Source organism: Salvelinus namaycush, chromosome 8, assembly GCF_016432855.1.
Source record: "Salvelinus namaycush isolate Seneca chromosome 8, SaNama_1.0, whole genome shotgun sequence".
Lineage (NCBI taxonomy): Eukaryota > Metazoa > Chordata > Actinopteri > Salmoniformes > Salmonidae > Salvelinus > Salvelinus namaycush.
In genome coordinates, this window is record NC_052314.1 from 35,370,848 (window position 1) to 35,393,352 (window position 22,505).

A 22,505-nucleotide genomic window follows, 5' to 3' on the forward strand; every position below is an offset into this window, starting at 1 on the left:
GTGTCATAACCAGCCATAAATAACTACCGTAGTAGGTTTTGTGGGTTTTAACACTCTTATGTAGGTGTCATAACCAGCCATAAAATAACGCAATATATGTCACACAGGTCTAAATATGTGTCATGACAGTGTTATGACTATATTATAACAGGTTATGACAAGTTATGTCAGTTGTTACGACATAGTTATATCTGTGTCATAACATGTTATGATGCTGGGTATCAAGTAAAGTGTTACCAAAAACTATTATTATGAAAACTGTTCTGAATGAGGTTGCGATGAATGTTGTAATGAATATCTCATTAGAGATGAACTGTCACAATTGTCTGCAACATACATAACTGTTTTTTTAAAGATGACCAATATTGGATTGCCTTCGATATGTTTATTAGCCAGGGGGCCTTTCCTTTTCTGATAGTCTCTTACTCCATTAATTTCATCAATAGTGATCTGTTGGAAAGAAACAGTAAACATTTCAGTGTCAAGACTTCTTCAGTTTGACCTTCAACAACAGACTGAAACACTGAGAGATAATTAGCCTACCCTCCCACAGAAAACACAGGCATGTACGCACACACACACACACACACACGTTTTGTTCTTCTATCCTCGTGGGGACATTCAAAATCGTATTTCCCTAACCCCTAAACCTAACCCTTACCCTAACCTTAACTCTAACCCTAACCCATAAAACCCCTTACCCTAACCCTAATGCTAACCCTAACCCTAATTGTAACCCTAACCCATAAACTTAAAATATCCTTTGTCCTCATTGTCCCCACAAGGTAGATTTTTCCTTGTTTTTACTATCCTTGTGGGGACTTTGGGGGATTTTAGGTGCCCACAAGGATAGAAGAACCAAACCAAACACACACACCACTTCTCCACCTAGGCTACGAAACGTACATATCATACTAAATGGAGGACGACAGATTTACGTTTACTATGATACATCTACCCCTGAGTACAGGTTGAGATAGAGGAGGGCTGGGGACGTGGAAAGGAAAAAACGTTAAATTAAAATATTTTTCTAGGCAAGTAGGTTGATGAAAGGTGTGGTCTGTTTTGTTTTGCCAAAAATGATACTTTTCCGTGTTGCAGATCAAGTCGGTGCAGCCTAGGGACGCTGCTCCGCAGACAGGTGCAGGAGGGCTCACCAACCGCTTCACACAGTCCCCTCTGACAGCTTTTGCAGACAGGATTACAAACTCTTCATCCACCATTTTTCTCCAGCGGAGTTTTATAACTTTTTGGATCCAGAGATGAGTCTATACGGGTCCCAGAGGGGGTTTCATGTCAGCCGCAGTATCGGGTCCAGGTCCGACCTGAGCGTCGGAACTGGACAATATGCCCAGACCGAAGTGCACGGTGGTAATAGATACGGACAGGAGTACATGGACGATAATAATTACAGCTACTCAAATACTTCCATGCGAGGTGGTGGAGGAGAACAGGGGTAAGACATTTTTTTTCTTCTTCAAAAGGCCCCTATTCTGCTGTAGGGTACTGTGTCACACAATTGCGTTCACTTGCCCGTATACATTTTAACTAGGCTACAACTCCATTGCCACTGAAGATAAATACAATGCACTATATAACCGTGTCATCTAACACATTATTTCAATCTAGTTCATTCTTTTTTAATGTCAAGGTCTTGGTTTTGTCGGGGGGATAATTATAGGCCTATGTGTCGTTGTCGTATATATATAGCCTAGGCTATGGCAGGGGCGAATATTATCTATCTGTGAGTGCCGACCCAGTTAATAATTTATTAGGCATCATTGAGAGGTCTTTGTTTCCAAGAATAACGACCTGCTGTCTTAAACCTTGTGACAACTCCCCCCCCACAGGCAAAATCCTGGAGGAAAACTTGGTTGTCTGCTTTCCAACAGACAGTGGGAGACAAATTCACATTTTAGCAGGGCAATAACCTTAAACTCAAGGCCAAATAAACACTGAGTTGCTTACCAAGACAACACTGAATGTTCCTGAGTGGCCTAGTTACAGTTTTGACTTAAATCGGCTTAAATCTATGGCAAGATCTGAAAATGTCTGTCTAGCAATGATAAACTATCAACTTGACAGAGCTTGAAGAATTTAAAAAAGAACGAAGTGCAAATATTGTACAATCCAGGTGTACAAAGCTCTTAGAGACTTACCAGAAAGACTCACAGCTGTAATCGCTGCAAGGTGATTCTAACATGTATTGACTCGGGGGTGTGAATACTTACAGTACCAGTCAAAAGTTTGGACACCTACTCATTCTAGGGTTTTTCTTTATTTTCACTATTTTCTACATTGTAGAATAATAGTGAAGAAGTCAAAACTATGAAATAAAAAACTATGGAATCATGTAGTAACCAAAAAAGTTTAATATATTTTATATTTGAGATTCTTCAAAGAAGCCACCCTTTGCCCTGATGACAGCTTTGCACACTCTTGGCATTCTCTTAACCAGCTTCATGAGGTAGTCACCTGGAATGCATTTAAAGGAACATGTTGCCTTGTAAAATGTACATTTCTGGAATTTCTTTCCTTTTTAATGCGTTTGAGCCAATCAGTTGTGTTGTGACAAGGTAGGGGTGTTATACAGCAGATAGCCCTATTTGGTAAAAGACCAAGTCCATATTATGGCAAGAACAGCTCAAATAAGCAAAGAGCTACAACAGTCCATCATTACGCTAAGACATGAGGGTCAGTCAATACAGACATTTCAAAAACGTTGAATGTTTCTTCAAGTGCGGTCGCAAAAACCATCAAGCGCTATGATGAAACTGGCTCTCATGAGGACCGCCACAGGAAAGGAAGACCCAGAGTTACCTCTGCTGCAGAGGATAAGTTCATTAGAGTTACCAGCCTCAGAATATTGCAGCCCAAATAAATGCTTCACAGAGTTCAAGTAACAGACACATCTCAACATCAACTGTTCAGAGGAGACTGCGTGAATCAGGCCTTCATGGTCGAATTGCTGCAAAGAAACCTCTACTAAAGGACACCAATAAGAAGAAGAGACTTGTTTTGGCCAAGATACACGCGCAATGGACATTAGACCCGGTGGAAATCTGTCCTTTGGTTTGATGAGTCCAAATTAGAGATTTTTGGTTCCAACCACCATGTCTTTGTGAGATGCAGAGTAGGGTTCCCACCGTGAAGCATGGAGGAGGAGATGTGATTGTGTGGGGGTGCTTTGCTGGTAACACTGTCGGTGATGTATTTAGAATTCAAGGCACACTTAAGAAGCATGGCTACCACAACATTTTGCAGCGATACGCCATCCCATCTAGTTTGGGCTTAGTGGGACTATCATTTGTTTTTCAACAGGACAATGACCCAACGCACCTCCAACGCACCTCCTTACCAAGAAGGAGAGTGATGGAGTGATGCATCAGATGACCTGGCCTCCACAATCACCTGACCACCCAATTGAGATGGTTTGGGAAGAGTTGGACCGCAGAGTGAAGGAAAAGCAGCCAACAAGTGCTCAGCATGTGGGAACTCCTTCAAGACTGTTGGAAATGCATTCCAGGTGAAGCTGGTTGGGAGAATGTGAGCAGTGTCCAAAGCTGTCATCAAGGCAATGGGTGGCTGCTTTAAAGAATCTCAAATATAAAACATATTTTGATTTGTTCAACACTTTTTTGGTTACTAATTGATTCCATATGTGTTATTTCATAATTGTGATGTCTTAGTAAAAACAAAGAAAAACCCATGAACGAGTAGGTGTGTCTAAACTTTTGACTGCTACTGTATGTAAATTAGATACCTCTGTACTTCATTTTGAATAAATGAGCAAACATTTCTAAAAACATGTTTTCACTTTGTCATTATGGGGCACTGTGTGAAAGATGGGTGAGACAAAAATACATTTATTCAATTTTTTTATTCAGGCTGTAACACAACAAAATGTGGTCTGTATCTCTTGACAAGGTCACTTGTGTTGGATTAAGGACATTACAATAATGTTTACGAGTCTTTAGTGCCACATGCTCTTATATAAGCATGTACAAAGACTTCAGAACTGGTAGCAGACATGCTCAAACTTTCATTAACATAACCAAAGAGCACTTCAACTGCTACAACACTTCCACTCACATGTGGCCAAAAACAATGAATTGAAAGCCACATCCCCACCAAGCCACGGCTCCAATATAATTTCCCCGGTGTGCCTTGCCTTTTCGAGTGAATTGTTGAGTTACCACCCATGACTGTATTTGTTAGTGACAGAGACATGCTTGTTGAATTCATACATTTTCAGTCCTATGGACTGAATTTTCGCCCATGAAAGAAATATACATGTCATATAATGTTAGAACTAATGCATAAATATTGCATGTTAAATTGGCCAACAAGCTAATAACAGGTCAGGTCAATATGGCTAGTTAACGGGCTATGATCATAAACAGCTTGCAGTTACTAGCTAAATGTGGAATAATCGGTTATGTGTTTCTGACTATGCTCTTCAAGAGGTGATGATATTAAAACCAAGTAGTTGTCAATGGTTTTAGTGGACCTGGGGGTCGTCTCCTTGCTCCCCCAGCAGCCAAATTGAACCCTCTGCATCGTATTGTGACGCTTAATTGATATCAACCTATACAATTCTATAGAGTCTACAGTATGGAGGTCAGGGTTACAGTTGAATATGTTTGTGATTACACAGGCAGCCCAATTCTGATGTTTTTTCCACACTAATTGGTCTTTTTGACAATCACATCAGCTCTTTTCACATCAGATCTTTTTCAGAGCTGATCTGATTGGTCAAAAGACCAATTACTGGGGGAAAAAATATCAGAATTGGGCTCCCTGTGTAAATGCAGCCTCTGTGTTGTTGTGTTGCAAATGGCATAGGGAAAATGTGACAGTTCTCTTGACTCACATTTCCCCTTTGTCTATCCCTGCACTCATGCTCAATTCAACTAGGGCATAGTGGAATCATCCTCGGATAACTAAAGACTAGCTAATTGCTACACTAAGATAATAACTCATTACAGTAAACCTTTGGGATCATTGATGTACAATAGCAGAAAGTGTAATTGATGATGGGGATATTGATGATGGTGCTGATTACAAAGTTGTTGTTTGATGATGATTATGATAATGATGTTTATATTATCGATGATGTTGACATATATACTGATAACAATAATGATAATCATGAAACTACTTTAAATGCCAAGATAACAAGTAACAGTTAACAAAGTTTTTGTTTTAAAAACACTTAAGTGGACCAGTATCTTGAGAATGCAACAGAAACGGCCATACTTGATATGCGTCTACCTCTGACTTAAACTGCTCCAGGCGAACCCCTGTTCCATGCAGGTCCTAGGCCTCAGGTAGCCTATAGCGCAACGCAACCACGCAACTTGTTTGCAAAATATTCTTCGATAGATTTTGGTGGAAGCCTGTTGAATGTGAACTCTGCATGGACTGGTACCCTAACATTGACCGGTTGGATTACGGTAAGATGTTGATTATAACCCTCCCCTCCATGTCTCCTACAGACAGTTCCCCCTCAGTGGCCTCCACCAGAAGGCCTACATCCTGCAGGGCCAGTGTCAGGACTACCTGAGGAACGCAGAACACTACCTACAGGTTGTAAGTCACTACCTTACCGTAGATATGTAACAACAGTGTTCTATTTAATTCTGTGCTACCTACAGTCTGTGAGTCACTTCATGTCCTGTCTGCTTTGAGATACTGGCTTTGGTCATGATGTTAGTCTAAGTACAGTCTGTCTCATGTCTGGCAACAGTACATGTAATCAGACACTCTGACTAAGACATGTACTGCACCTGTAGACTGCGGTATGAAAGCTGAGATTACAATACCAATCCTGCAACCAAGCCCCCCTGACTTGCTTTAGTGGAATTGTGGTGTGTTAGTACAAGTAGGCCTATGCATTTAATCAGCAGAGGAACATGACTGTTAGGTTTCTTAAAGGGATACTGCGAGATTTTCACCTGAGGCATTTACCTGGTTACCCAGAATCAGATGAACTCAAGGATGTCATTTGCATGTCTCTACATGCAGTATGAAAGAAGTTACAGGTTGTTTTGTGAGCTAAAGCTAACCGGAGTTAGCAAGATGACTGGAAGTCTACCAGTACAGTGAGTATGACCAAAGTCTCGCACTATCCCTTTAAATGTCAGGTCTATTATATTATAATAATGAGATGATCCATAACAGGTCATTAGACTGGACACACTCACTCTGATGATGAGTCTTCACAACTGTGTGTCTGTGGTTGGCTGAGGCATTTGTGAAATATGCTCTGTCAGGTGTGACTCCGCCCTTCCGCTTCATGTGCGCAAAAGATCTTAAAACAGCTTTTAAATACTTTCAGCCTGTCAAGCCACGTCTTATCAGAATCATGTCAGATTATATTTCTCATCTGTCTCTGCCATATTTGGCATGTTCAGCATGTTCGTACAGGCATTGTCGACTCAACATGTGTGTGCGTTTTGGTCACGCATGAAGTGAAAATAAGAAGTGCGTCTCAGCGTGTGTCTGGACACACAGTCCGCAGTAAACCCAGGGATTATCTTTAAACACACGCCAACAATGAAAACAAACCCAGGGAAAGTGTTCATTTGGCCGTGACCTGTCACAGAATGTACTCTTTTAACTATTAAAGTACACTACTGTGCCATCAGTCAGTTAGCCTACAGATAGACGCTATCTGGACAGAAAGATTATGCATTGCGTCCTCATGATCTATACATCATGGTCCTATCTTTAACTGGGTCTTGAACTGAAGGATTTACCTGACTGAATATAGTCTACCGTATTCTCGTTTGAGAAACCCAGAACGGCAAGTTGAGCCTAGACCGAACGTAACGTACAAAGCCATAATGTGTGTCTGACATTTCCCCGTGTGTCCTGCAGGGCGGCGATTCTGGGCGCGGCACAGTGGAGGCAGATCACTACATGGCCATGGCCAGAGAGACCATAGAGCAGCTGAAGGCATGTGCTCTGGACCTCAGACAGATGGGACAACCGTATGACAGCGTGGTCCGAAGGTTAGACACGCTATGAGACGACCGCCACTACCGCATACAGATAAACCAATATCCATTCTCCTTGTTTCTCTCTCTATTCCCCGTTCCCTCTCACTGTTTGAGGTCAGATACGCCAACAGATGACTAATATTGCTCAGCACAATATACCTTTCCTTTACTTATTTTTCTTTCCCTTTTTCCTCTACACTGTTAGGGTTACGCAGGTGTTCATGTGTTTCTTTTATTATTTACGTCATCTTATTCTACCAGGTAAGTTGACTGAGGACCAATTATATTTTACAGCAACGGCTTGGGGAAGAGTTTCAGGAAGAGTTTAACATTGACATTCGCTACCGCTCCCCCTTCTCTCCCCGCTCCCCCCCCCCCCCCCCTCCATAGTGTGGAGATGTGTAGGGACCAGTTGACGGGGGTCCACATGGCCATAAAAGGAACCATGCAGAGGCGGAGCTGGGGGAGCAGAGGGAGTAGCGCTTGGGAGGAAGCTGGGTGGAGCTTCAACGAGGCCATGGCCTGGATTGGACACCAGAAGGTAAGGAGAACCACACCCGACAGGACAGATGTGTAATGCCCGTGTAGGAAGGCATATGCTACAGGATTGCATAATATTATTGCTACCACCTGTTCCCCTTCAGATGAACTGCATGCGGTCATATGTGTAATGCCAGTGCAGGAAAGCATATGATACATATGAGTTACATAGGATTGCACAACGTCAATGTTGTATACCTGCAAACCTGCCAGGAAGATGTAATATATTTATTTTTAATATTTTTCAATACTCTATATGGACATTAACATATTACATGTTGCACTTACCGGTAGATATATTTTTTAGTGTGAGCCAAAAATGGTTCTGACAACGTGTTGCAAAACAACGCCCAGTTCATATAGTATTAAAGTCATCATTGTGAAGCACTTGACCGTTTGAAACTTTTGGGAATTTTCTCCATTCCCCCACACATACAGTGGCAAGAAAAAGTATGTGAACCCTTTGGAATTACCTGGACTTCTACATAAGTTGGTCATAGAATTTGTTCTGATCGTCATTTAAGTCACAACAATAGACAAACACAGTCTGCTTAAACTAATAACACACAAACAGTTATACGTTGTCATGTCTTTATTGAACACACCATGTAAACATTCATAGTGCAGGGTGGAAAAAGTATGTGAACCCTTGGATTTAATAACTGGTTGACCCTCCTTTGGCAGCAATAACCTCAACCAAATGTTTTCTGTAGTTGCGGACCAGACCTGCACAATGGTCAGGAGGAATTGTGGACCATTACTCTTCACAAAACTGTTTCAGTTCAGCAATATTCTTGGGATGTCTGGTGTGAACCGCTCTCTTGAGGTCTAGCCACAGCATCTCAATCGGGCTGAGGTCAGGAATCTGACTGGGCCACTCCAGAAGGCGTATTTTCTTCTGTTGAAGCCATTCTGTTGTTGATTTGTGTGTTTTAGGTCGTTGTCCTGTTGCATCACCCAACTTCTGTTTAAATGATGTAGTCAATATAGACAATAAAAATACAATCATTTGTGAGTTATTAGTTTAAGCAGACTGTGTTTGTCTATTGTTGTGACTTAGATGAAGATCAGATCTACTTTTATGACCAATTTATTGCAGATAATTCCAAAGGGTTCACATACTTTTTCTTGCCACTGTACATTAACCGGTTAGTCCTGAAGGGCAGGTGTGTGTCTGAGAGGTCAGTGCAGATAACACACGGACACTCAAACTTAATTTAGAATTCACCTGAAATGGCACACACACAATCACACGCAGTACTGTAATTGTCTTAACGTAACCTTAACCCTCCCACTGCAACGTACAGTTATCACCACCACAGGTGATGTACGTGATCCTTGCTATTGAACACCTTCCACTGCCAACTTTTTGCAAACTGGAGAATGAACAGAGAGGATAGTGCAGGTTATGTTGGCGGTTATGCCTGCTTTGACACTTGCACACACATGCAGAAGACACGCTCGAGGCTAGATGTAGTGTATGTTAAGCATCGTACCAAGTTGAATACTGTGTACACACACACACACTCATATTATGCACCCCCCTCTGCACAAACCAAGGTAAAAGCTAGGCTATGTTCTGGTCTTAGTGGCTCAGACTCCCTGTCTATTGGTGAATTCCTGACATACCATATTTTCTTCTTGGTTGGTTTTTAGTGTTAGGCTTACAGAGGGTAAGTTTACCGTACTTCAAACTTCTCTATCACCACCTAGTGGCAGTGTTCTAGCATGGGAGCCTTCTCCCTATGGTTGAGCTCTGTGTGAGTGTGTGTTGTGGTTGAGGGTGTATTTGTGTTATGGTTAAGGTGTGTGCTATGTGTGTGTGTGTGTGTGTGTGTGTGTGTGTGTGTGTGTGTGTGTGTGTGTGTGTGTGTGTGTGTGTGTGTGTGTGTGTGTGTGTGTGTGTGTGTTGTGGTGAAGATGTGTATTTGTGTTATGGTTAAGGTGTGTGTTGTGGTTGTGAGATTACAATGTATTTGACATGTAGTTATAATGTATTTGAGATGTAGTTATAATGTATTTGAGGTGTAGTTCTTATGTATTTGACATGTAGTTATAATGTATTTGAGATGTAGTTATAATGTATTTGACATGTAGTTATAATGTATTTGACATGTAGTTATAATGTATTTGACATGTAGTTATAATGTATTTGAGGTGTAGTTATAATGTATTTGACATGTAGTTATAATGTATCTGACATGTAGTTATAATGTATTTGACATGTAGTTATAATGTATTTGACATGTAGTTATAATGTATTTGACATGTAGTTATAATGTATTTGACATGTAGTTATAATGTATTTGACATGTAGTTATAATGTATTTGACATGTAGTTATAATGTATTTGACATGTAGTTATAATGTGTTTGACATGTAGTTATAATGTATTTGACATTTAGTTATAATGTATTTGACATGTAGTTATAATGTATTTGACATTTAGTTATAATGTATTTGACATGTAGTTATAATGTATTTGACATGTAGTTATAATGTATTTGACATGTAGTTATAATGTATTTGACATGTAGTTATAATGTGTTTGAGATGTAGTTATAATGTGTTTGAGATGTAGTTATAATGTATTTGACATGTAGTTATAATGTATTTGACATGTAGTTATAATGTGTTTGAGATGTAGTTATAATGTGTTTGAGATGTAGTTATAATGTATTTGACATGTAGTTATAATGTATTTGACATGTAGTTATAATGTATTTGAGATGTAGTTATACCGTTTTTGACATGTAGTTATAATGTATTTGAGATGTAGTTATAATGTATTTGACATGTAGTTATAATGTATTTCACATGTAGTTATAATGTGTTTGAGATGTAGTTATAATGTATTTGACATGTAGTTATAATGTGTTTGAGATGTAGTTATAATGTATTTGACATGCAGTTATAATGTATTTGAGATGTAGTTATAATGTATTTGACATGTAGTTATAATGTATTTGACATGTAGTTATAATGTATTTGACATGTAGTTATAATGTATTTGACATGTAGTTATAATGTATTTGACATGTAGTTATAATGTGTTTGAGATGTAGTTATAATGTATTTGACATGTAGTTATAATGTATTTGACATGTAGTTATAATGTATTTGACATGTAGTTATAATGTATTTGACATGTAGTTATAACGTATTTGACATGTAGTTATAATGTATTTTAGATGTAGTTATAATGTATTTGACCTGTAGTTATAACGTATTTGACATGTAGTTATAATGTATTTGACATGTAGTTATAATGTATTTGACATGTAGTTATAATGTATTTGAGATGTAGTTATAATGTGATCGTAATGTGTTTGTATTCCAGCATCTGATAGAGACCTCTCAGTGGGGAGATACCTCTGCAGACATTGAGCAGCAGCTGATCAGCCACAGCAAGTTCCACAGCTCGATACAGAGAAGCCCCGAGGTGGACAAGGCCAAGGTTGAACTGGTGGGTACGCACATAAACAAACACACACGCACGCACGCACGCACGCACGCACGCACGCACGCACGCACGCACGCACGCACACACACACACACACACACACACACACACACACACACACACACACATACACCTGTCACAAACACAGACACAGTTACTTTCACACTGTCTCTCATACACATTCTATTTCTGGGAGTGTGTTTGTGTGTGATTCTGACTGAGTGTGTGTGATTCTCTCTCAGTGTTTGTGTGTTCTTCCTTACAGATTAAGAAAGGAGACAAGGCCAACCAGTATGCTCTGGATCAGGAATGGGACACGCTGCAGGTGACAGAGGCTCTGGGGAAAACACACATACACACCCCTGCATTACTGTATAATACGTTTGTTGTACCATTATATTATCTTTCTTTAGGTTTGTGTTGTACTGAACATCTTTGTTTTCATTTGTCTGTCTATGTTAGTCATGCCACAATGGATTTGTGACTTTATTGATTGTACCTAACGATTCATGAGTCTCACCATGTTTTTCACAGAAAATGTCTCATGGTCGTAGCAACCAGCTGAGGGAGATGCAGCAGATCATTGAGGCGATCAGTAGACAGATCATGTGGGTGAACGTGAGAGAGGAGGAGGAGCTGGTGTTTGACTGGGGGGACAAGAACATCGACCTCTACATCCCCAAGAAGCAGGAGAGCTACTCGGTAAGGACTGGGTCAAGGGTTAAAGGTCAAGGGTCAGAGGGGGAAGTGTCACAGTGGGAGGGCGGAGAGGCTAATTGATGATTCCCATAGAGGCCATACAGGCTGCTTGCATCCCAAATGGAACCCTATTCCCTATATAGTGCACTACTTTTGACCAGGGCTCTGCACTAATGTAGGGAATAGGGTGACATTTGGGACGCAAACTAGCTGTAATTGTTCCTGTTCATTGGTAATGTTTGGTAGTCTCTAGTCCCGTGACTGGCACGTCTAGTGTATTGTGTGTCTGTATATCATTATGTGTTGTTAATCTGTTTTGCATTATGTACCCTAGGGAAGTATAATGCCAATTGCCAAACCTCTGAGACTTGTGCAATGAAACCACATATCATTCTTCCAGTCCCAATGGTTCCCCAGGGCCTAACAGTAACTCTACCTCTCCAGTTCTGCTCTAACTGTGTTGTTGGTAAACTGTGTTGTTTTTCTCTGTCAGAAACTGATGAGTGCCTTGGAGGAGAAGGATAAGGACCTGAATAAACTGAAGCTGAAAGTGGACAGCCTTCTGAAGAACCCCCACCCTGCCTCTGAGAAGATCGAGGTTAGGAGATGTCTGTCTAGAAGAATATCTATTTGATTATTTGGATCGCCATTCGCTGTTCCAGTCGCAAAAGCTACTCTTCCTGGGGCCCGTGATATCTAGCCATGTCTAGCTATCTAATTTGCTGTGATGGTTATTTTGATATGAGTTCTCATCTTCCTTTCCATCCCCCTTTTATTCGTTCTTTAATCCCTCTATCCTTCTTTTTTGATTTCTTCCAGGCCTACATGGACACTCTGCAGACCCAGTGGAGCTGGCTCCTCCAGATCACCAAGTGTATCCATGTCCACCTGAAGGAGAACGCTGCCTACAGCGAGTTCTTCAAGGAGGCCAATGAGATGTACAATAAGCTGCAGAAGGCGCATGAGAACATCCGTAAGAAGTTCACCAGCGACAGAAACATGCCCCTTGAAAACTTGCTGGAACTACTCAAAGGCCTGGAGGTAAGACATGTAAATCTTTGAAGGTACCACAGATATAATGTACAAGGTTATATCTCAAACTCCCAATTTCGCATATAGTGCACTACTTTTGACTGTACACCCTTGGAAAAAAGGGTTCCAAAAGGGTTCTTTGGCTGTCCCCATAAGATAACCATTTTTGGTTCCAGGTAGAACAATTTTTGGGTTCCCTCTGTAGAAAGGGTTCTACATGGAATCCAAAGGGGTTCTTCCTGGAACAAAGGGTTCTACATGCAACCAAAAACGGTTCTTCAAAGAGTTCTCCAATTGGGACAGCTAAAGAACCCTTTAAGGTTCTAAATATCACATATTTCTTCTAAGAGTGTAGTCACTCTGGTGAACAACTAGTTCACTACGTGTGGAATAGGAAGTCATTTGTGAAGATAGAATACAATTTCTCCCCCTTTCCTCTGATAGGGATATTGACCTCTGACCCTTAACCTCCAACAGAAAGAGAAGGAGCGAATCATGGAGAATAAGAGCCAGGTGCAGCACCTAGTCAACAAGTCCAAGAGCATCGTGAGGCTCAGACCACGTAACCCTGAAGAGGAGAAGAGCAGTTGTCCTGTTATGGTACAGGCCCTGTGTGACTTCAAACAAGACCAGGTCCGAGACATGAATGTACACACAAGCTCTCTCTCTCTCTCTCTCTCTCTCTCTCTCTCTCTCTCTCTCTCTCTCTCTCTCTCTCTCTCTCTCTCTCTCTCTCTCTCTCTCTCTCTCTCTCTCTCTCTCTCTCTCTCTCTCTCTCTCTCTCTCTTTCTCTCTCTCTCTTACATGCATGCACACACACACACTCCTGTCTAACATTGTGCATGTCCCTCTATAGAAGGTGATTCTAAAGGGCAACGAGGGCATACTGAAAGACAACTCCCAGCGCAGTAAGTGGCAGGTGACAGGACCAGGAGGACTGGACATGCTGGTGCCCTCTGTCTGTCTGCTGGTGCCACCACCCAACTCCCTTGGCATCAACCTGGCCAACAAGTAAGAACACACACATGCAGGCACGCAGTGCACACACGCACGCACGCATACACACTCACACTCACACTCACACTCACACTCACACTCACACACAAACACAAACACACAATGTGAGAATTAAATCACCATCTGTGTTATGTGGTCCATCAGGAATGAGCAGTACTATGAGGCCATCCAGGCAGTGTGGAATCAACTCTACATCAACATCAAGAGTCTCATCTCCTGGCAGTACTATGTCCAGGACCTCACACGTATCAACTCACTCACCATCACCATGGTAAGTCTATAAGTCACTGCGGTAACCACTATCATTGTCACCACCATAATCTCCGTAAACACATCCTTGTAACTACTTAGAAGACCACAACTAGCTCAAGTGTCAGGGTTGCGCTTTGCTATACAGCCCACTATTTACTTATACTAGGATTACAAAAAAAGACCTAAAAATGGTAATAACAGAATATATAACCTAAATAAGTATGCCCTTTGTCATACTTAATAATATTTTTTAAAAATTAACGAGAACTTCATTATTGTGTCCTACCAGCTGTCCCGTATGCGTTCCGAGGAGTACCGCAGCATCCTGAAGAGTCTGGAGACACACTACTCAGAGTTCACCCACTGTTGCCATGGCTCCGAGATGTTCAAGGACGAGGACAAGAGGAGCATCGAGAGCCAGTACACTGGAGCCCATGCTCACTACGACCACCTGCTGGTCCAGCTACCTGTTTACAGTGAGAAGATATACACCTGTCTACTCTGAGTACATGTCAATAACCTAAATTGGATCTGTACCTTACAGTAAATGACACCAGCATTTCATCTCTCTGTCCCTAGCGGCACAACAGACCGCCAACGAGGAGAAGATCAAAGCACAGGAGGAAGTCAGGATACTGGCGGCCAAGCAAGAGGAGACCAAGGTAGTGGCGACTAAGCAAGATCATGTGAAGAAGGTAGTGGTGAAGAAGAAGGTGGCGTCGGTGACATCACAGAGCCTGACGGAGCTGCACGAGCTCAGACTGAGACTGGAGGGGGCAGAGGCGGGGCTTACTCAGCACATCCACATCTGTCTGGCAGAGGACGGAGCACATGACTGTGGCCTGAGGATCACACAGCTAGAGGTACACACACACACACACACATACACACACACACACACACACACACACACACACACACACACACACACACACACACACACACACACACACACACACACACACACACACACACAGAGAGATAGAATATACCTAGGAGTATACTTTACTAGGAGTACTACTGGGTATGTAGGTTTGGGTTTGTGCATGTGACTAAATGTGTGTGTTTTCCCCAGTCTGTACAGCGGGACGTGGACTCTGTCCGTGAGGAGTACCTGCGTCTAAAGGAGCGTGTTCTGAAGGAACTGGAGAACATGACTGACTCTGACAAAGCCACGTACCTACACAGCCAACTCGGCCTCATCAACGAGAGACTGGGCAGTCTGGACGAGTGCTCCGCAGCATACCTACAGAGGTAAACATTATACAGTAGTGTATGAGCATACACCCACAGCCTGAAAGAGTTCTCTTGCAGCATACCCATAGCGGTACTCTATATACAGACACTCACCACTCATTGCTCAAGTGTAACTCATTTGTTTTGACAAATTCTCTCACCATCTCTCTCTCGTTCTTTGCGACTCTCTCCCCCTTCTTCTCTCTCTCTTCTCTGTCCTCCCCCTCTCCCATCCCAGGCTGCGGGCTCTAAGGGCCCTCCTGCAAAGTGTGTCCAGGGCTGAGGACATCATTAAGGTCCATGAGGCCAGACTGACAGAGAAGGAGACCACATCCTTGAATCCTGCAGAGGTGGGGGACTACAGTTCCACTCTGAAGGTAACACTTACTGTATGACACACAAGCCCAAAGAATGTGGTAATGGCAGTGTCTGTCACACCAATTATTCAGCCTGTCAGTTAGCTGTATGTGGTACTTCTAGGATAAAATGGTCTGTTTGTAAATTAGGGCCCAATAAAATCTGTGATGTGGAAGGAAGGAATACAGACATTAAAACAGAATTCAACAATCATTTTTTTATTTATTGATGTAGCCCTAAGCGATGAAGCTAATGACAACCGTCTTCTGGTAGATGGAAAGGCTTTCCAAAAAATTATCTGAATTAAATGTAAATTACAAAGTAGTCTATGCCTATCTGGCAGAATGATATCATGATTATTTGCATCAATCCAGTGGTGATTTGTTTAGCAAACTCTGCAACCACATGTGTGCTACAGAAACACTGCTAACCTAGCAAGTCTCTTGCTGGTGTGCACTTGAATTAAAGGGTATCTACACCCAAAAAAGAGCATTTCTTAGATTTTTCCCACACCTCAAAAGTGCTCTCCTGATGTGGTTTAAGCACTGTTGTGGACTTAGAACATCCAATTTTGTTGTTTTTCTGTTAAAAAAAGTGATTATTTGTTGTATTTTTTTAATTAGATGAGTTTATTAGTCACATGCACAAGGTCGCAGATGTAATCTCAGACTTAAGTGAAATGTTTATGCTCTGAGCTCCAACAGTGTAGGACAAAAAAAAGAAGTGATGAGTCAATAATAACAAATAATAATAATATACTGTTTACACATTTACAATTGTAGCAATGATAAATGTCCATTGGGGATGGGGGCAGGGTAAGTGTCCATTTTGAGAGTGAAAACATGAAAAGGGGAAAAATCTGAAACCTGGAAAAACAAAACGGAATTTGGGAAAAAACTAAACGGAATTTGCCAAAAAATAAAATTTATTTCATAGGGCCTTAGTAAATGTTTTGAAGTCTGTGAGTTTTGTGGTTATTTGGGTTCTCGGTATGTACTCTAAAAGGGACAGTTAACTTTCTGATTAAAATCTAAGATGCTCTGTTGTGTGTGTGTGTGTGTGTGTGTGTGTGTGTGTGTGTGTGTGTGTGTGTGTGTGTGTGTGTGTGTGTGTGTGTGTGTGTGTGTGTGTGTGTGTGTGTGTGTGTGTGTGTGTGTGTGCGTATGTAGAGTATGAGGGCGGAGCTGGAGGGGAAGAGGGCCGTCCTGGTCTCCATGGAGACGGAGCTGGGGAAGGCGGTCCACTGGAATGGCCAGGTGCGCGGAGCCTTCCACAGGTGTGACGTGGACCTGTCCAGATACAGCGAACAGGTCAACCAGCTGTCTGACCGCTGGACACGCATCCAGAGCCAGATAGACTCTAGGTATGGACCTATCTTTACCTTATCTATATACACCTTTTCAGGTTCCTTATCTCATTCTCACTACAATAGACATATCCTACATAATCAAAATTATGTGGACACCTGGTTGTTGAACATCTCATTCCAAAATCATGGTCATTAATATGGAGTTGGTCCCCCCTTTGCCGCTATCACAGCCTCTACTCTTCTGGGAAGGCTTTCCACTAGATGTTGGAACATTGCTGCGGGGACTTGCTTCCATTCAGCCACAAGAGCATTAGTGTGGTCGGGCACTGATGTTGGGGTATTAAGCCTGGTTCCAATTCATCCCAAAGGTTTTCGATGGGCTTGAAGTCAGGGCTCTGTGCAGGCCAGTCAAGTTCTTCCACACCGATCTCGACAAACCATTTCTGTGTAGACCTCGCTTTGTGCATGGGGGCATTGTCATGCTGAAACAGGAAAGGACCTTCCCCAAACTGTTGCCACAAAGTTGGAAGCACAGAATCGTTTAGAATGTCATTGTATGCTGTAGAATTAAGATTTCCCTTCACTGGAACTAAGGGGCCTAGCCCGAACCATGAAAAACAGCCCCAGATCGTTATTCCTCCTCCACCAAACTTTACAGTTGGCACAGTGCATTGGATGAAGGTAGCGTTCTCCTGGCATTCGCCAAACCCAGATTCGTCCGTCAGACTGCCAGATGGTGAAGCAGGATTCATCACTCCAGAGACCGCGATTCCACTGCTCCAGAGTCCAATGGCGGCGAGCTTTACACCACTCCAGCCAACACTTGGCATTGCACATGGTGACCTTAGGATTGTGTGAGGCTGCTCAGCCATGGACACCCATTTCATGAAGCTCTTGACGAACAGTTTTTCGTGCTGTTTGTCTATGTAGATTGCATGGCTGTGTGCTCGATTTCATACACCTGTCAGCAACGGGTGTGGCTGAAATAGCCGAATCCACTAATTTAAAGGGGTGTCCACATACCTTTGTAAATATAGTGTATATCTCACTCCCTAGCTTGATCTGTTTTGTTGTGTGTCATCCCTCTGATTCTTGTTTACAGACTTTCTGTTCTCCACACCAATACACCTTTTTGACCCGCCCTTCCTTTACATCTCGATTACTTCAAAAAAACGTACTTTTAAATCATCTATTTACAATAACTGTGTCTTGCTCCTTCTCTCGCTCAGACTGAGGGACCTGGAGGGGTACCCCCATCTGCTCCAGCAGTACACAACCACGAGCTCAGTCCTGAGTGAGTGGATTGGTGCTACTCGTCAGAAACATGACGCGCTGCAGGCCACCAAGATAGGCAGCATCACAGCCCTGGACGAACACCTCAACCAGCAGAAGGTCACTCAATCAAACAAAAACAAGAAAACAGTCCAGTTCAATGTCTATTGGAGTCAATTTAACCCAACGTATAAATCTACGTGTACGTCTAGGTGCTGAACTCTGAGATCAAGGGGAAGAGGGAGAGTGTAGCGAGTGTTCTTGGAGACACTGACGCCTGCGTCAACTCCATCAAGGTACAGACCATTTCTGACACGTTATATCTAACAGTACTTGTCTGTCCTAACATTTCTGTGATGTAATAAAATATGTTCGCATTGTACATTTGTTTTAATGTGACTGTATGTTTTTAGGACTATGAGCTGGAGTTGGCTTCATACAGTGCTGGTCTAGAGACTCTACTAAACATCCATATGAAGAGGACCATGCTACAATCTCCTTCTACTAAACTCACTGAGGAGGTAACAGTAATCACGACATCCAGTCAACAAAGATACTTTAAAATGTGTGTCGAAACTCAGCAAAAAAAGAAACGTCCTCTCACTGTCAACTGCGTTTATTTTCAGCAAACTTAACATGTGTAAATATTTGTATGAACATAACAAGATTCAACAACTGAGACATGTACTGAACAAGTTCCACAGACATGTGACTGACAGAAATTGAATAATGTGTCCCTGAACAAAGGGGGGGTCAAAATCAAAAGTAACAGTCAGTATCTGGTGTGGCCACCAGCTGCATTAAGTACTGCAGTGCATCTCCTCCTCATGGACTGCACCAGATTTGCCAGTTCTTGCTGTGAGATGTTACCTCACTCTTCCACCAAGGCACCTGCAAGTTCCCGGACATTTCTGGGGGGGGAATGGCCCTAGCACTCACGCTCCAATCCAAAAGGGCCCAGACTTCGCTGGCCATGGCAGAACACTGACATTCCTGTCTTGCAGGAAATCACACACAGAACGAGCAGTATGGCAGGTGGCATTGTCATGCTGGAGGGTCATGTCAGGATGAGCCTGCAGGAAGGGTACCACATGAGGGAGGAGGATGTCTTGCCTGTAATGCACAGCTTTGAGATTGCCTGCAATGACAACAAGCTCAGTCCAATGATGCTGTGACACACCGCCCCAGACCATGACGCACCCTCCACCTCCAGATCGATCCCGCTCCAGAGTACAGGCCTTGGTGTAACACTCATTCCTTCGACGATAAACACGAATCCGACCATCACGCCTGGTGAGACAAAACCGCGAATCGTCAGTGAAGAGCACTTTTTGCCTGTCCTGTCTGGTCCAGCGACGGTGGGTTTGTGCCCATAGGCGACGTTGTTGCCGGTGATGTTTGGTGAGGACCTGCCTTACAACAGGCCTACAAGCCCTGAGTCCAGCCTCTCTCAGCCTATTGCGGACAGTCTGAGCACTGATGGAGGGATTGTGCGTTCCTGGTGCAACTCGGGCAGTTGTTGTTGCCATCTGGTACCTGTCCCTCAGGTGTGATGTTCGGATGTACCGATCCTGTGCAGGTGTTATTACACGTGGTCTGCCACTGCGAGGATGATCAGCTGTCCGTCCTGTCTCCCTGTAGCGCTGTCTTAGGCGTCTCACAGTACGGACATTGCAATTTATTGCCCTGGCCCCATCTGCAGTCCTCATGCCTCCTTGCAGCATGCCTAAGGCACGTTCACACAGATGAGCAGGGACCCTGGGCATCTTTCTTTTGGAGTCAATAGAAAGGCCTCTTTAGTGTCCTAAGTTTTCATAACTGTGACCTTAATTGCCTACCATCTGTAAGCTGTTAGTGTCTTAATGACCGTTCCACAGGTGCATGTTCTTTAATTGTTTATGGTTCATTGAACAAGCATGGGAAACAGTGTTTAAACCCTTTACAATGAAGATCTGTGAAGTTATTTGTATTTTTACGAATTATCTTTGAAAGACAGGTTCCTGAAAAAGGACGTTTCTTTTTTTGCTGAGTTTATATCTCTGTTACACAACCACACACAGCCCACTCAGTATCTACAGTGACTTCAGAAAGTATTCACACCCCTTGACTTTTTACACATTTTGTTGTGTTACAAGGTGGGATTAAAATGGATTTTATTGTCATTTTTTGTTAACAATCTAAACAAAATACTCTGTAACATCAAAGTGGAAGAAAAATTCTAACTTTTGTAAATAAATAAATAATCTAATCATGAAAAATAAAACACCAATATATCTTGATTACATAAGTATTCAACCTTCTAAGTCAATACATGTTAGAATCACCTTTGGCAGCGATTACAGCTGTAAGTGTACAATATTTGCACATTATTCTTAAAAACATTATTCCAGTTCTGTCAAGTTGGTTGTTGATCATTGATCATTGCCATAGATTTTCATGACAATTTAAGTCAAAACTGAAACTAGGCCACTCGGAAACATTCCATGTCAAATCAAATCAAACTTTATTTGTCACGTGCGCCGAATACGACAAGTGTAGACCTCACCGTGAAATGCTCACTTACAAGCCCTTAACCAACAGTGCAGTTCAAGAAAATAAACAAAAATAAAAAATAGTAACACAATAACATAACAATAACGAGGCCATATACAGGGGATACCGGTATCGAGTCAGTGGGTGAGGGTACAGGTTAGTTGAGGTAATTTGTACATGTAGGTAGGGGTGAAGTGACTATGCATAGATAATAAACAGCGAGTAGCAGCAGTGTACAAAACAACTGGGGGGGGGGGGGGGGGGGGGGGTCAATGTAATAGTCCGGTGGCCATTTGATTAATTGTTCAGCAGTCTTATGGCTTTGGAGTAGAAGCTGTTAAGGAGCCTTTTGGTCCTAGACTTGGCTCTCCGGTACTGCTTACTTACTTACTGACTTTATTGTCCCCATGGGGAAATTTTTATGCAGTGTCATGTACACGTTTAAAGTGGCGTTTAAATACAAAACAAAATTGACAATACAACTTTCATAACAGTCACATACCATTTCATATTTTTTTTTAAGACTAACCTGCTGTTCTTACTGAGTCCTTAGGAAATTTAGCCCGAGCTATTTAGGAGGGATATCACACCTGGCACAAATGATTGTCTCGTTCTGTTTTTCCTGCCGAGGGGTGCCCTATACCTGCGCCCTGAGGGGAGTAGTTCAAAGTCTGGGTACAGGGGGTGGCTTGGGTCTAAAATGATTTTGTGAGCCTTGCGGAGGGCCCTGACCTTAAAGATCTCATCCAGGCCTGTCTGTTTGACTCCAAGTACCTTACTTGCTGTGGTGATAATCCTTCTCTCTCGTGCGGTAGCAGAGAGAACAGTCTATGACTTGGGTGACATGAGTCTCTGACAATTTTATGGGCTTTCCTCTGACACCACCTATTATATAGGTCCTGGATGGCAGGAAGCTTGGCCCCAGTGATGTACTGGGCCATACGCACTACCCTCTGTAGCGCCTTACGCTCAGATGCCGAACAGTTGCCATACCAGGCGGTGATGCAACCAATGTCATCTTGGTAAGCAACTCCAGTGTATATTTGGCCTTGTGTTTTAGGTAATTGTCCTGCTGACAGGGGAATTTGTCTCCCAGTGTCTGTTAAAAAGCAGACTGAACTGATTTTCCTGTGTTTAGTTCTATTCAGTTTATTTTTATCCCCAAAAAATCCTTAGTCCTTGCCAATGACAAGCATACCCATGGCATGATGTAGCCACCACCATGCTTGAAAATATGACGTGTGGTACTCAGTGATGTGTTGTGTTGGATTTGCCCCAAACATAACCCTTTGAGAAAAATAACCGAAAAACAATTCCACTTTGACATAATGGGGTATTGTGTGTAGGGTGTCAAGTAAAAATCTTCCCAGAGTGAAATAGTGACTTCATGTTGTAAAATCTCCACAGCGTGAAAATGTTCCCTGTTCAATAATTGCACGTGCGACTCTTTATGTGGATGGCTGAGCTCATGCGGATGTTTCTCTCACACCCTCCCTCGGCCCTGATTTAGCTATCTAACTAACAAATATATGCACTGTCAATTGAAAAAGTAGCGCCCAAGTCTTTGCAATCGCAAAATATCTCTTCTCACATCAACCCTCAACACTTTGATGCACAAATCTGGGTATTTATATGCTGACCTTATGCCTCAACAAGCTTCTGATTGGTCAGTGTCAATACTCCTGGCCAACATTGATTGGCAGATGTGTGAAGCGTATGCGCTTGCCCACAGAATAGTTTTTTTTGAGGTCGAGGGAGTGTGAGAGGGATTCATCTGCACGAGCTCAGCCAT

General features: G+C 42.5%; 1 protein-coding gene across 1 annotated transcript in view; it reads left to right on the top strand.

Moving 5' to 3' along the window:
* Positions 1–1,081: 1,081 nt before the first annotated feature.
* The window catches only part of LOC120052636 (desmoplakin-like), a 31,897-nt gene continuing 10,473 nt past the window's right edge, over positions 1,082–22,505 (top strand). The window contains exons 1-20 of the mRNA XM_038999671.1: positions 1,082–1,456; positions 5,499–5,592; positions 6,883–7,016; positions 7,395–7,545; positions 10,885–11,010; positions 11,273–11,332; positions 11,542–11,709; positions 12,200–12,304; positions 12,526–12,747; positions 13,216–13,371; positions 13,595–13,749; positions 13,900–14,026; positions 14,297–14,483; positions 14,587–14,870; positions 15,083–15,261; positions 15,482–15,620; positions 16,770–16,963; positions 18,139–18,301; positions 18,394–18,477; positions 18,595–18,702. Of these exons, the coding sequence (XP_038855599.1) occupies positions 1,263–1,456; positions 5,499–5,592; positions 6,883–7,016; positions 7,395–7,545; positions 10,885–11,010; positions 11,273–11,332; positions 11,542–11,709; positions 12,200–12,304; positions 12,526–12,747; positions 13,216–13,371; positions 13,595–13,749; positions 13,900–14,026; positions 14,297–14,483; positions 14,587–14,870; positions 15,083–15,261; positions 15,482–15,620; positions 16,770–16,963; positions 18,139–18,301; positions 18,394–18,477; positions 18,595–18,702 (3,030 nt within the window). The 5' untranslated portion in view covers positions 1,082–1,262. The remainder of the gene's footprint in view (positions 1,457–5,498; positions 5,593–6,882; positions 7,017–7,394; positions 7,546–10,884; positions 11,011–11,272; positions 11,333–11,541; positions 11,710–12,199; positions 12,305–12,525; positions 12,748–13,215; positions 13,372–13,594; positions 13,750–13,899; positions 14,027–14,296; positions 14,484–14,586; positions 14,871–15,082; positions 15,262–15,481; positions 15,621–16,769; positions 16,964–18,138; positions 18,302–18,393; positions 18,478–18,594; positions 18,703–22,505) is intronic.